General features: G+C 52.9%; 1 protein-coding gene across 1 annotated transcript; it reads right to left on the reverse strand.

Annotated features, from left to right (window-relative positions):
• Positions 1 to 341: 341 nt before the first annotated feature.
• LOC149809541 (uncharacterized) lies at positions 342 to 2,539 on the reverse strand. The gene is made up of 3 exons (XM_089994780.1): positions 998 to 2,539; positions 711 to 803; positions 342 to 608 (listed from the first exon to the last, which is right to left on the reverse strand). Exons 1-3 carry the CDS (start codon positions 2,537 to 2,539, stop codon positions 342 to 344), a joined length of 1,902 nt encoding a protein of 633 aa, XP_089850906.1.
• Positions 2,540 to 12,835: the final 10,296 nt, after the last annotated feature.

The following is a 12,835-nucleotide window of genomic DNA, read 5'->3' on the forward strand; positions in this document are numbered from 1 at the left end:
GACTGCTGCAGCGGCTTGCGCACACACCGACGGGCTGAGATCAGTGAGCGGATCCTCAGAGTGGGGGATGATGTATGTCAACAGAGCCGGCAGAAAGTTGTACAGAATGCCCTCGGTCACCTGCGCGAATGCGCTGGAGATCAGAAGTAAGCGCTGGAGCATCCACGCCATACAAATTGAAGAGCTACTTGGGACATGCTAATGAATAGTTCGAAATCTGGTATCATGTAGAGTCATATTGAAGAGGAAATCGGTGCCGCGAGTCATCCTAGTGAACGCGATGGCGCTACCAACCTTCGATCACGCTAACAGAGGCTTCTGTAACAATTTACGGCAATTGATCACACCACCTTATGAACAGAAGTACTTGAGCTTAAAGCTTGCATGCCCAGAGAACGGACATGCTCTCGCAGGCTGACACATACCTCCTTCACACGCTGGTCCTCGCGGTCCATGAACTGGTGTATTCGTTGCTCCAAAGCTTGCAATCTTTTTTTCTGCTTGCTCACATTCGCGCTTGTTGCAATCGCGGGCTGAGCAGGCGACGCGAGTTGCACCGAACTTCCACCCTGAGCGATGCAACTTCCCCGTGAACCAGTCATTTGACCCTTCATCAGTAAGGAAGTGACCCAACGTAACTGAAACTAGGACATTCTATCTAACGTCTCATCACATGTTCAGGTATTTACACTGAGCGTGCTGGTGCTCACATGCGAGCGATGGCGAACAGCTGCCACAGCTGTAATCTGGACAAGTTTAGCACGCTTCGGTACACTGCTCTTAATCTTTTCACCAGCTAAAACCTTGCAGCGTCAGCACGCTCTCAAGGACGTGACCACGCAAAGCCAGACAACACTGACAGTGGCAGGGCGCTGCTTGTGAGTCAGCATGTGATATCCGGGAATAGCTTGCGTTTAAACAGTTCGTGCAGAACAAAGACAAACGCATTTCAATAGGCAGAGCATTGTCCAGAAAACTTCCAGTCCAGTAAGTTTGCCATATTTCTAGCAGCCACGCACTGGCTCTCCATGGAACTCATAACACCCTCAAACCCGTTCAAGAAATACAGGCCCCTCAAAAAGGCACCAGGCTCAGCCTGCTCTTCCACGATAAAGCTCGGAAGCTGCGCATCCCCACTCGAGCGCGGCACGAGATACGGATAGCTGAGCCAGTCTTTCCGCACCACTTTCTCAGTCCGCACAAACATGCGTTGCAGCGATGTGTCCGCGACAAGATCATTCGAAAACAGCTTGAAGATGCCTCGGCCTCCCCATCCCGACCCCGCCATCGTGTCGTTCAAGGGTAGCCTGCGCAGCGTTGAAAACGAGTTGAACAACTCGCAGCTTGGAAGCGTCATAACCGTTCTGGGGAAAGACCTCAGATCAGACCCACTCCTGAAAAACTCCGGCTTGACAACCCCCAGCACAATCGTCACAAAGAGATGAACATACGTCAGCGGCGCCGACGGCGCCAACAATGGTGGCTCAAAACGTACACCCGCACCCGGGAGCGGCGCCGCGATCACAACAACATCAAACACACGCTCCCCGGAAGCCGTCGCGACCACGTACGTGCCCCCCCCATCAGCCTGCTCCTTCCGGACACTGAGAACGGTCGTATTCAGCTGCAACTCCGCGCCACTGCTCTTCACCATGTGCTCGAAGATGCGGGCGTTTCCGCTCGGAACGTGCAGCGCGGGGCTGGGAAGGACACCACACAGAGCCCCGATTGCGTTCACCTGCCAAAGGTTTTGAGCATAATTTGTGCGAGACACCCCCTGGATGATCTCCTCACTGAAGCGATCTGATACCCAGTGCGCTTTGAAGAAGGCCGCCGCGCTCGTCACGAGGTAGTCACTCCATCCTATGAAGTCCGTCAGCTGCAGCGGCGTGGCGAAGCTGCGCGACGTCGCGTAGATTTGCGTGAAGCGGTCCAGCGCCTGCTGCCCGAGAAGCTGGCTGGTGAAGAGCGAGAGGCCGTAGCGCCAGAGCATGGCGAGTTTGAAAAGAAACGGCGCTGGACTGAAGACAAAGGCTTTCCCGTTGTACACTGCAAATGCGTGCTCCCCGGCGTGCAGTGACTCATCAGTACCCGCTGGCCTCGAAGTGACTGCTTTTGGAAGCAGGCCAAATTCTAGCGATGCGTTGTGCAGGATCGTGTTGGCCTCGAGGAAGATTGAGGCCCCTAGCTCGATGACGTGGTCCGTTTTTGACACCTCGTCGCGAATGGTGACATCTAGGACTCTGCCACCGACGCGAGTCTCCTTCTCGTAGATGGTCACTTCAAAATGCGCTGTGCTCGCTCTGTGGGACAGGAAGTACGCTAGGCTGGATCCAGCTGGACCTGCTCCTATGATGAGGACGCGTGTGTTCGCGGGCTGCGCGTCTTGAGGAGCAGTCTGTTTGACCGGGTGTTCCGAGCAGGGGGCTCCGTGCGACGCGCCAGCCAGGAACAGCGCCGCGAAGCACCATGAAAACGAAAGGTCGTTGATAGCCCGTTTGCAAGGTCGCACGTGCATGTTGGTACTGGAACGTCGCATCCCGCGCCTGCAATGAATCGGGGGTGTCTACTGTGCACAGCGATGCACGCAGGTTGAGTGGCCAATCTGGACATCGCCTCACGACACCAGTAGCAGTTGACCAAGTACAAGCATGGCAGCTTCATCAGGTGGTGGCTATTATGTTCCTGTGTTCATGGGCTTTTGTGAACACAGTGGAGTTCAGCCCGACATGAGTGTCGTTTGCGAAGGTGCAACAAGCATCATCAGTCTTCATTGCGAAAGTGCTTGTGCCGGTTCTATTGCATGTGTGAGTCATCATCATGATAATACCAGTAGATGAATGCATTCTTGCTTGCGGCCTGAGTGTTTTGGCATCGTCACAAGGTCGAAAGAGTCGCACCCTATATGTCGAGATATCTTCACACGACGCGCAACCAACAGTTCCTGCTTCGACCGAACCACGCAACGTGAAATTGGATTTCAAGTGCTTTGTTCATGATATTCTCCCACCTGGCACAGCTGCTTCATCTCTGTAACCTTCTACCAGAGTGTTTGTAAACCCTAGTTCATTCTGATGGTAAATTTCGCTTCAAGCTACGTTCCTTGGGGAGCTCTGACCAATGAGATGCCACGAAATCTATCGAGCCGTCGTGCAGAAGGAGCAGAGCCTCAGCCAGAGGGAATCGTGCACCTCGTGAACAACAACACACACCTCCATATTTCCATGTTACCATGTTTCAGAGTCTTCTCCTGGATGGCCATTCCGTTCGTCAACGTGCTCTTGGAACGGCACACCCATGTCATTGCATTTCAAGCGAGTTCAAGGGAGATTTTGGCTGCCTGAACATACATCCCCTGAGATCAAGCTGGCAAATACTGGCATGGTGTGCTGCAAAATGCAAGCTGGCAGTTGTCAAGTGTCGTTGACAGCAAATATTGTGAAGCCCACCCAACTTCAAAAGAAGGCACAGCAGGTGCCATTAAAGAGTTGCTTATTCATAGCAACTCTTTAATGGGCACGAGCAGAAATCAAAGCACCCAGCTTGTAGCTCAGTTCGAGGCTCTCCTCGAGTGCTTCGAGTCAGCTCACCCGTTTAATGGTTTTGATGGCAGTGGCGCAGCCACTTGGTTGCAAAACCCGCAACTCCGACATGAGGGCAAGGTGCGAGAGGCTCTCATCCTTGAGTCCCTCATTCCTGCTGAGATCGAGGAGTCGCAGTGATGACACAGTCGCCAGATGTACGAGCGCTTCATCGCACAGCGCACAGTCACTGACGTCGAGGGTTTCAAGGGCGGAGAGCATGGCAAGGGATGCCAGGCCTTTATCCGATATGCCCGAGCAGCCACAGAGGTGCAGGCTCACGATTGCTGCAACGCCGCAGATTTTCGCCAGGCCGTCGTCGGAGAGCTTGGCGCAGCCCATGAGGCGCAGCGTGCGCAGCGTGGAGCGACTTGCACAGGTCGCAAACGATTCGCCAGTGAGCATCACGCATCTGCTGAGGTCGAGAACCGTAAGGGAGGGCAGCTTGACGAGGTATGAGAGGCCTGTCTCAGAGATGTTGGCGCACCTGGCGAGCTCGAGGGCGGAGAGAAAAGACAGGCGCGGAAGGAATGAGGCCCCCGTGTCCGAAATTTTTACACAGTAGCTCAGATTGAGCCGCCGGAGTGCCAAGAGGGTGGGGAGGTGGCTGAGCCCCAAATCTGAGAGGGCTGCACAGCCAGAGAGATTGAGGCACGTGAGCTAGGGGATGGCTGCGATGTGGGTGACACTGGGGTCCTCAAGCAGAGTGCAGGTAAAGCATTTGAGGGCCTGCAGGCCCAGGAGGCCGGCGAGGTGGCTGAGCTCGGCGCCGTCGGGACCTCGTCGCAGCACACCTCGAGGGCGGGCAGCGCAGCGAGGGCTGCAAGGTACGCGAGGCTGGGAGAAAGGGGGATCCGCGCCTTCAGCATTCTGCTTTCGTCGAAGCTCAGCTCGGAGAGGGGAAGGGCGGCCACCATCCGCAAAAGGGCCGCAAGCGTCAGGTTGTGGCATGCGTGGACATGCAGGCACTGCAAGGCCGGCAGGGGCCGCAAAGTGCGGGAGGGCTGCATCCGTGAGACGATCGACGCCGGCCATTTTGAGGCTGGTGGGGGCTGTGCAACCCTGCGCGAGGTGCGCCACCCCTTGGTCGGTGACGAGGGTGCAGTCACTGAGGTCGAGCTCCTGCAGGGCGCTCATGCCCGCCAGATACGCGATGCCCTCATCACGCACGGTCTCGCAGGTGTTCATGACAAGGCGCCGCAAGCCAGAGAGCGTAGCAATGTGCCGCAAGCATCTATGCGGTAGACTGCAGCGGCTCAGGCGAAGCCCCTGAAGAGAAGTCGCATGTAGGGAGAGCGTCTCCATGACGCGCACATTCACTGGAGCACCGTTTAAATCGAGGGTGCGCAGGGCTGGCAGTGTAGCCAACCGCAACAGGCTGCTTGAGCCAATGTCGCGGCAGTAGCACATGTCCAGTGCCTGCAGCCCTGAGAGGCGAGACACGCTGTCGATGTCGCTGGGGTCGGGACGACATGGGACCTTTGCAACTGTGATGTCGAGGAAAGCGCTGTGTAGCTTGAGGCTTGTGAGGGCAGTGATGAGTGGCAGCGCAGCCAGGCGAGATTCACCCTCCTGTGCCGATTGGAGAGCCTGCCTGCACCCACTGAGGTCCAACGCCTGCAGTGAAGGAAAGAATGCCTCCCCCCCGCGTTTTTGTGTTTAATAGCGCCGATCCGAATCGCACGCCGCTGTAGCACGCGTTCATGCGCTCGAGGCCTGGCAGACCGGCAAGATGCGCAACGCCTGCATCGGTGACGCCTGGGCACAACCCGACATCGATACTGCAGAGGCGCTTGAGGACTGCGAGGTGAGCCAGGCTGGCGCCGGTGATGCCCGTGCACTTGCTGAGGGAGAGGTCCTCCAGGCGTGAGAGGCTGGACAGGCAGAACTCCCCTGTCAGTGATGTTTCTACAGCACTTGAGTCGTCGAAGGGTTGTGAGCACCGCAATGTGCTCCGTTCCGCCGTCGGCAACGCGTCCGCAGCCAGACAGATCGAGGTCCTCCAGCACGCTGAATGGGGCTAGGTGCGCCAGCGCATCGTCTGTGAGCATGTGGCAGCAGTTGAGGTCTAGGGAGCGCAGGGCTGAGAGTGACGTGAGCGCTGCAAGGTACACGCCACAAGGAATTTGCCGCAAGGAGCTTGAGAGGTCTCGATGACCACAAAGGCTTAGCCGGGTAAGGCCAGTGAGGACTGCGATGTGCGCAGCATCGAGGAAGGTTGCGCAGTGCTGTAAGTTGAGGCTCCTGAAGGTGGAGGCGCTTGCACCGAGGTTGTAGAGTGCCATTTCGGGAACATTGCAGCAGGTAAGGTGTAAGTTCTCGAGGGCCAGCAGCCAGGTGAAAGGGGCCAGCTCACCCTCACATGTGAAGCTGTGTAGCTGCAAAGTCTTGAGCGATGGCAAGTCGGCGAGCTTCGCAGCTCCCCACCCTCCAGCATGTGCTTATAAACGGCCATGTAGCGGACTTGAATGCATGTCAGCATGGTGAGGTGTGTGAGGAGGCCACAGCCGTCGGGCTGTGGAGAGATCCAAGGAAGGTGGGAACAGTCACTTGTAAGTGTGATGGAACGAAGCGCGAGGCAAAGGTGCAGGGGAAGAGGCGCATCAACCGCGACTTGCACGGAAGTGGCTCGGCCCAGCAGTACGGCTCGGAAACGCTTGCTGACATAAAGCAGGCGTGCTGTTGTGCGATGGCCGCTGTCTTGGGCGACTTTGACGAGGGATTATTCGAGCAGGCCATCGTATAGATCCGAAATGAATAGCACCCTACCCTGCATGATCTGGATTGGATGTCTGGGCTGATGGGTCACGATCGATCAGCACCAGACATGGATTTGTTATCCGTCACCGCAAGCACATACTTCAAACAGGGTCAACATTTCACGTGTGCTCGATCTGACAACTGCAAACTAGCTGGAATGAGAGACGCTGCAGCGAACGGGCAACATTAATGATTAGGAAAGTGTTGGCTACTTGCATTGACTCCGTGTGCAATCAAGGAGGATCGGAGGATGCGATCGGCCGGTCCCAGGTAACCCAGGGTACCATGGCTGGGGCGGTGTTAAGAGGTGGAATCACAATCAGCGACAGTAAAGCAAGTGTGCCAAGCGAAGAATATAACTCGGAGGGCACGCTCGAATGATAATGTGAATGCTTTCCGTCGGGCGAACGGCACGTGAGCATCTGCGCATGTCTGCCTTGTACACCCTGTGCACGTAATTGAGCGACGCCATCACCAGACCATGTGGCGCTTGATGTTACAGATGGACGCACCTTCTTCATCTGACGATCATCTACAATGACATGTGACATTGGCGACCGTTGCTGTTTCGAAACATCCAAAAACACCTGGCTTCTTGGACGACACGACGTGATGTTTCAAGTTACCTACCGTACGCTTCGACTTCCAAAAGTGACACATATGATCATCATAGCGAGCGCTTCTTCTTGAGATCGCAAGCGTAGCCTCTATCGTTGCTTGCATGAGTCCAAGTAAGTGTTAGGCTGGAGATACATGCATCTCGGGAGATACATTCTGAATATGTCGAGATAGCACTTGCAGGTGAGGCTGTAGTCAACATGACAGTCAGACACTGCAGCCTCTACGAGTTGCGCATTACCTCTCATAACCCAGATGCGTCAACACTCACATGATGCCTTAGGCTGCTAAGTATCCATCCATGTGGTCAAGGTTCTTGTTATGATGACAAAACGAAATCAACTGGGAATTGGGGGGCACGCCAGGTCCATGCAAGCGAGTATTTCAATGTACAAGTTGTTAAAGAGGCGCCCATTAATAGGTATGGTCGGTACAAAGACCACCTCTGCAATGCATTGTGCCTTCTGCATGTGATCGCTTTCACAGGCAACACTGTTTTGCAAGACGTGGCTGCTCGTGAGAATGCCAATCATAACATTTACCATGTTGTACCAGTAAACAGCTTTACCACACTGCCAGATATGTGTAAAGCACGCCCCGCCACGTAGGTATCAGCCCGTCAGCTCTGCGAGGGGCTTCGAGCATGCTACTGCTTCGCCTGGCAGCTTGCCTTGTGGGTCTGCATCCATGCATTTCATACATGTTTTACGGACCCACAACTGCATCGCGGTGGAAATGGGGATTGAACTTCGTTCTGGCGAAGCACTGAAGCATGCTGGCACAATCCCCGAGAAATGACATGATTACATCAGCCCAAAGCAGAACATCTCATTATGAGGCCTCATGAAGAGGATCGGAGAACTGTCAGCATGGTACCCTGTGACTTTCCATCGCAAACAAAGAGCTCTGGGGACTCGATGGTTCAAAAAATCAACGTTTACTATGTTGCTCGAGGGCGCGGGGTATAAAACGAGTTCTCTTATTTCTCTCAGGTCCAATTTAGAACTCGAGAAAAGTCTTTAAACGCACTTGCCAATACTGTGCAGCACGTTCTTGGAGATGCCAATATGTCCACGTGGATACATTAGTGCTGAACAGTTACACCAACATCACATGTGCAAGCAGGTTACATCTCCAAACATGCATTGCCGAACACAATTGGTGGCGCCAAAAAGCATTGCTCAATCCTAAACAATCATCTTCTCGTTGGGCCTTGAAGCCAGAATGGAATTGAAATTGGAACTCCGCCTTCTGCTCCAGATAATCATGCATTTTCAGAGACACAGAGCCACGAACTGCCTGGGACAGCACTGCTTCGGAGCTGTCCCTGCAGTGCCAATCAAGCGAGAGCGCATGGAGCCGTACATAGATAGAGCCATGTGCCTCGCTGGGCGCTTAGATCACCACCACGGGAACTGCAGCGAACTTCACAAGCTCTTGTGCAATGGAGCCCATGACAAACTTCTGCAACAGCCGAAGCTTTGTGAGTGATTGGTTTCCAACGCTAGGCTTGCGGTGAGCGCTTGAAAAAGAAAAAGAAAGGACAATCATTCGAGATCAATGCAGATCTACGCCAGCGAGCGCTATGAGCACTTTTTCAGGAAGCGGATTTGCAATCAAAGGTTAGTCAAGGGCAGAAAACAATGAGAAAAATGTTTCATTCCATCCATGATATGATTTGTCGAAAGGAAGCTTCACCTTGATGTTGGACTGGCGGTGGTGGCCGATGCAGATCGCGTCACACTGCAGTTCCAGGCCCTTCTCCGCAACTTTCTCTGCACCAAGAACTGGAATGAGAAGAGCAAAGAAAACGTGCAATCCGAGTTTGAACCACCATCATTTCAACAAGTGGCCGTGTGACCCTGCGATGCGTTGAGATACTATACGTTCTCTATCTATTGCACGTTTGATCCGGATATTAGATAGACAACTCCCTCATTTTTAGTACCTGTAGGAACCACGTTGCGTTACGTCAATTGGCAAAGTCATTTGTTCTGGACAACGGTGTGTCACTTGCCAGGTATGCTTGCCTCGGGTAGAGGTAATGATAGCACGGATCCTCAGACAAAATTCAGAGTTATTATGTGGGGGCAATAGATTGTAAAAAGCTGCATCATCACCACCAGCACACACTTGGAACAGGAGACTGCAGGTCAAGCTGACTGGTTCGATCAAGTGCTTGCATGTGTATGTGCATTCTGATGTTCTAAATGGTGGGTGTAGTGAGTGATCAACATGCGACTCTTCATTGCTCATGCTCATATCCTTCCACTCTCTACAGGGGGTGCATTCAAAGTTGGGTACTGCTGGATGTGCCCCGCTGGTGTCGTACCGCTGATTCCACCAATGCTGACAGAACCCTGAAGGATGTGGATGCGGTACATGGCCTTGGCCTCCCTCAAGGTGGTTCCCAGTCTAGAGTCGATCATCTGCAGAGCTGCCATTGTCTGCAACAACAACAAACACACACTCAACCACTCCGCTGGGAGGGCGCATTAGCCCGATGCCTGAAATGTGAGTTCGCGCATTGCGCACATTTGGGGAATGCCACCCCGCTGGGAACGTCTCTCTTGCCATATTTCAAATTGGAAAAGAGATGGCATTGATCGTGAATGACCCCAAAGTTCTTGTAATCAGGCGTCCGCTGATTCGTGTACACAACACATTCCATGCAACACTCTGGCGCAAACTCAGCAGTTTCTGGATCCTTGACCTATCAGCCCTGACCTGCTAACTTTCGAGCTTCTTCCAATTGCCCTCCTACATGATAGAACCTAACTTCCGCAGATAAGTGGTGCCGTTCATTGGAAAGACTTGGGCTTTACTTCACGAGACAACAGTAGCGACTTTGCTGCCAAGCAGGTGGCTGCCCAGCTAGTTTATTCTATTTCATAATCTGTGCTTCGCCAGAATGGGCATCGCTTCCCGTTTCGATCCCCAAATTTCATGCATTACTGGGCACCTGAACTCTCGAAATCACAGCTGTGGTGCAACGCCGCCCGTAATGTTTTCAAGCTACAAGTGCACGTACATGTTTCTCAATGGTCAGGTCGCTACCCAACCAAGATGGTGTTTTCCAATGACAAGCGCATGCAGGTCGCTTCCCAACAAAGAGAATGTTCCATGATGGTTTCAACGACAAGTGCTTCTCGACAAAAGCTTCTACAGATACGTACATGCTTCTCGGCGGTCTGGTCGCTGAGGGCAGATGACTCGTAGATGCCCATCCAGCTGGGGTTCACCTTCTCTGTATCGGAAATGACGTGCACAACGTCGATCACATCACCTGCATCGCTCATGCTGAGCAATCAAATACTGCAGGCCCCAATCACATAACCCGAGGTTTTGCTTCGCTGAAGCATGGGGGTTAGGTGCAAACTAAAGAACAGGAATACACCAGAGAAAAAAAGAAACAGTAAATCAATCGGGAATCACGCCAGCCCAAAGGTGTTGATCGCGACGGGCCATATATCAGGCAGTGGGATACGTTAACGGCGGAAAAAACCGAAGGGGACATGACATCGACGCAAACTTAGATGCACATAATGGTGTCTAGACCAGGCACCCGCCAAGTGGCAAAGATCCTCCTCCGGCAGCAATGGTATCAGCCCACATGTATGCACGAATGGCAACTTGGCATGGCGCAAACCACACACCACGACATGCGTATGAAATGTGGCCATGACATGGCGTTGACAACGGGCGAGACAGCCAGAGCCGATGTTGTGCATGAATGGAGGGATGCAGCATGCCCAGATGAGGCACTGGAGCATAGGGTGTGTCCGGGGCAGTGGAACTTATTTCCCAGGCCGACCAGCCTGGGCCCGAGTTCCTTGAGAACGCCTGGCATGCTTCCTGAATGCTTGATTACTTTCCTGATATATGTACTTACTTCGTGTTTAGAGTCTGCCCTGTATATCTTCGACCGCTGGCGACTTGCTGTTTGCATTTGTTGGTCCATGTTGGTCTGCGAGCCGGCACGTTTGGGGCACACAGTCTTCTCGAATGTGCTGTGGCATTGCATACAAGGTGGTGCTGGAGTTAGCTTTTCACATGTCTTATCCCTGCTGGAAGCTGCAAATCAGACCCAAGTGAGGCTTGCTCTCACGCGCTTGCTTTTCAAACCGCCTGCCCTCGTTGACAAGGATTCTGTCTGAATGAACCGAAGATGTTTGGTTCCTGCGACCCTAACAGACAAGGTATCTATGGCTCATCCCGAGTGCCACTTCAGGTGCGCGGCAGTCACTAAGAAGGCCACCACGGAGGCTTGAAAGGTAAGGATTTACCCGCCAGCAGAACAACCCGCATACCAACAACACTTGCCAGAGAAGGAGTCCAATCACCTTAGACCAACAATGACAAAAGTCCTCATCGGCCAGGATGCTTACGAAACAAGAGCTTCTAATATCCCCTTATATTGTAAGTAATTATATGAGGCTCTTGTGTTTCGTTAGTGTGCCGACGCGCACGCGCTTCGCATGAAATCTGCACACTTGGAATATGTAACGTCTCGGGCGCGAGTGACATACCTTCCCTGTATACATGTGATAAGAGCCATTTCAAAGCTTTCAACGCCTCCTGCGAAAACACTGTGGTGAAGATTATGTCAGCGCACAGTCCAACGCGTGCTGTATGACATGCCCTTATCAGGTCAGGTCATGTGTGGATACATCCCCTAACCTTACATATATGGTGGTGCGTGCAGAAAGTTTCTGCGAAAGGCACAGGAAGTAGATGATGCGTAAAACATTCGAACACTCATGGCTGCAAGGGCAGTGCTATGCAGCTGCACATGCAGAAGCGAATTGCAGTATGCCGCAAATCTTTGCTAAGCTGCGTGTCGATTGATCATGCAACCCGTCCCTATTCCTTCATAGAAAAAACCCCGCGCACCGGTGTGTCGTCAACTGGAAGCAGGTAATGCCTTGCTGCTCGACTGTCATCAGGACCCGTCATAATGGAAGATGGATGTAACTTTCTGAGCACGGAGTTTGCTGTGCACAAATCAATACGCGATGACAAGGTCAGACAGGATTATCAGTAAGCAACGTACGCACGCGTCATTTTAAATTCTATGAGGGAGTTCCATGCTTTATACTCCTGAGCGCATGTTCATGCTGCACCACTGCGTGTGTTTAAACGCTCTGCTTAGATAGCGCAGGAACCCTGACACATGAAATATTTAGCGATAGACAAACACACACCTAGTGTGTCACAGCGGAGAAAGGCAGCTGCGAACAGCAACAACTGAGCAGCAACACCTGTCTCTATGTGCAAATTATCACAATTGACTGCTTCTCAGCACTGGGCAACACACCAAACCCTGTTCATGGAACTGCCGCTGCAGTAATGCATCTTCAATCAAGGTCAAGGCATGTCAACAATATTCAGGCCTGTACGAGAAAACCAAGCAATTGGGAATCATGCCGCAAGCGGGGGGGCATGATGGGGTTGCCAACGGAGATGCCAAGGCCCCAAATGTTGGAAGGAAAGGCACGTCTATGCCAACACACCCTAAATCGTGTTGCAGAGAGAGGCATCATCACAAGGTCCAAGCAAGCATAGCCGCTGAAAGGGAGTCAAATAAAATACATTATGGCAGCCCAGAAAAGGCACTGCTACAGACAACGACGTCAGTGATTCGCCAGGATGGGGTTCAACCCCATTGTAAGCCCCACAATTCATGCATTTTCAGGCATCACCACCCGCAACTTTCAGGGTTTGGCGAAGCTCTGAGCGGCGTGCACACGGCCTCAGGGCCATCAGTTACATACGTAATCACCAAAGCTAGCATGCAGCTTCGAAAAGCTCATTCAAATGCATCTCCATGAACGCTCTATGCATGGCTGTCTTGCAAATACAGGCTACTCTCAACT

The sequence above is a fragment of the Nuphar pumila genome, unplaced genomic scaffold, assembly GCF_984573655.1.
Source record: "Nuphar pumila unplaced genomic scaffold, dmNupPumi1.hap1.1 HAP1_SCAFFOLD_1097, whole genome shotgun sequence".
NCBI classification, from domain to species: Eukaryota; Viridiplantae; Streptophyta; class Magnoliopsida; order Nymphaeales; family Nymphaeaceae; genus Nuphar; species Nuphar pumila.

What these genes read in the sequence shown, in the direction of transcription:
- LOC149809541 (XM_089994780.1), bottom strand. Translation starts at nt 2,539, where the DNA reads ATGCGACGTTCCAGTACCAACATGCACGTGCGACCTTGCAAACGGGCT. An exon ending in GCGTGGCTGCTAGAAATATG is followed by an intron (nt 804 to 997) that starts GCAAACTTACTG and finishes TGACGCTGCAAG; the next exon opens with GTTTTAGCTGGTGAAAAGAT. An exon ending in CTGTTCGCCATCGCTCGCAT is followed by an intron (nt 609 to 710) that starts GTGAGCACCAGC and finishes TTACTGATGAAG; the next exon opens with GGTCAAATGACTGGTTCACG.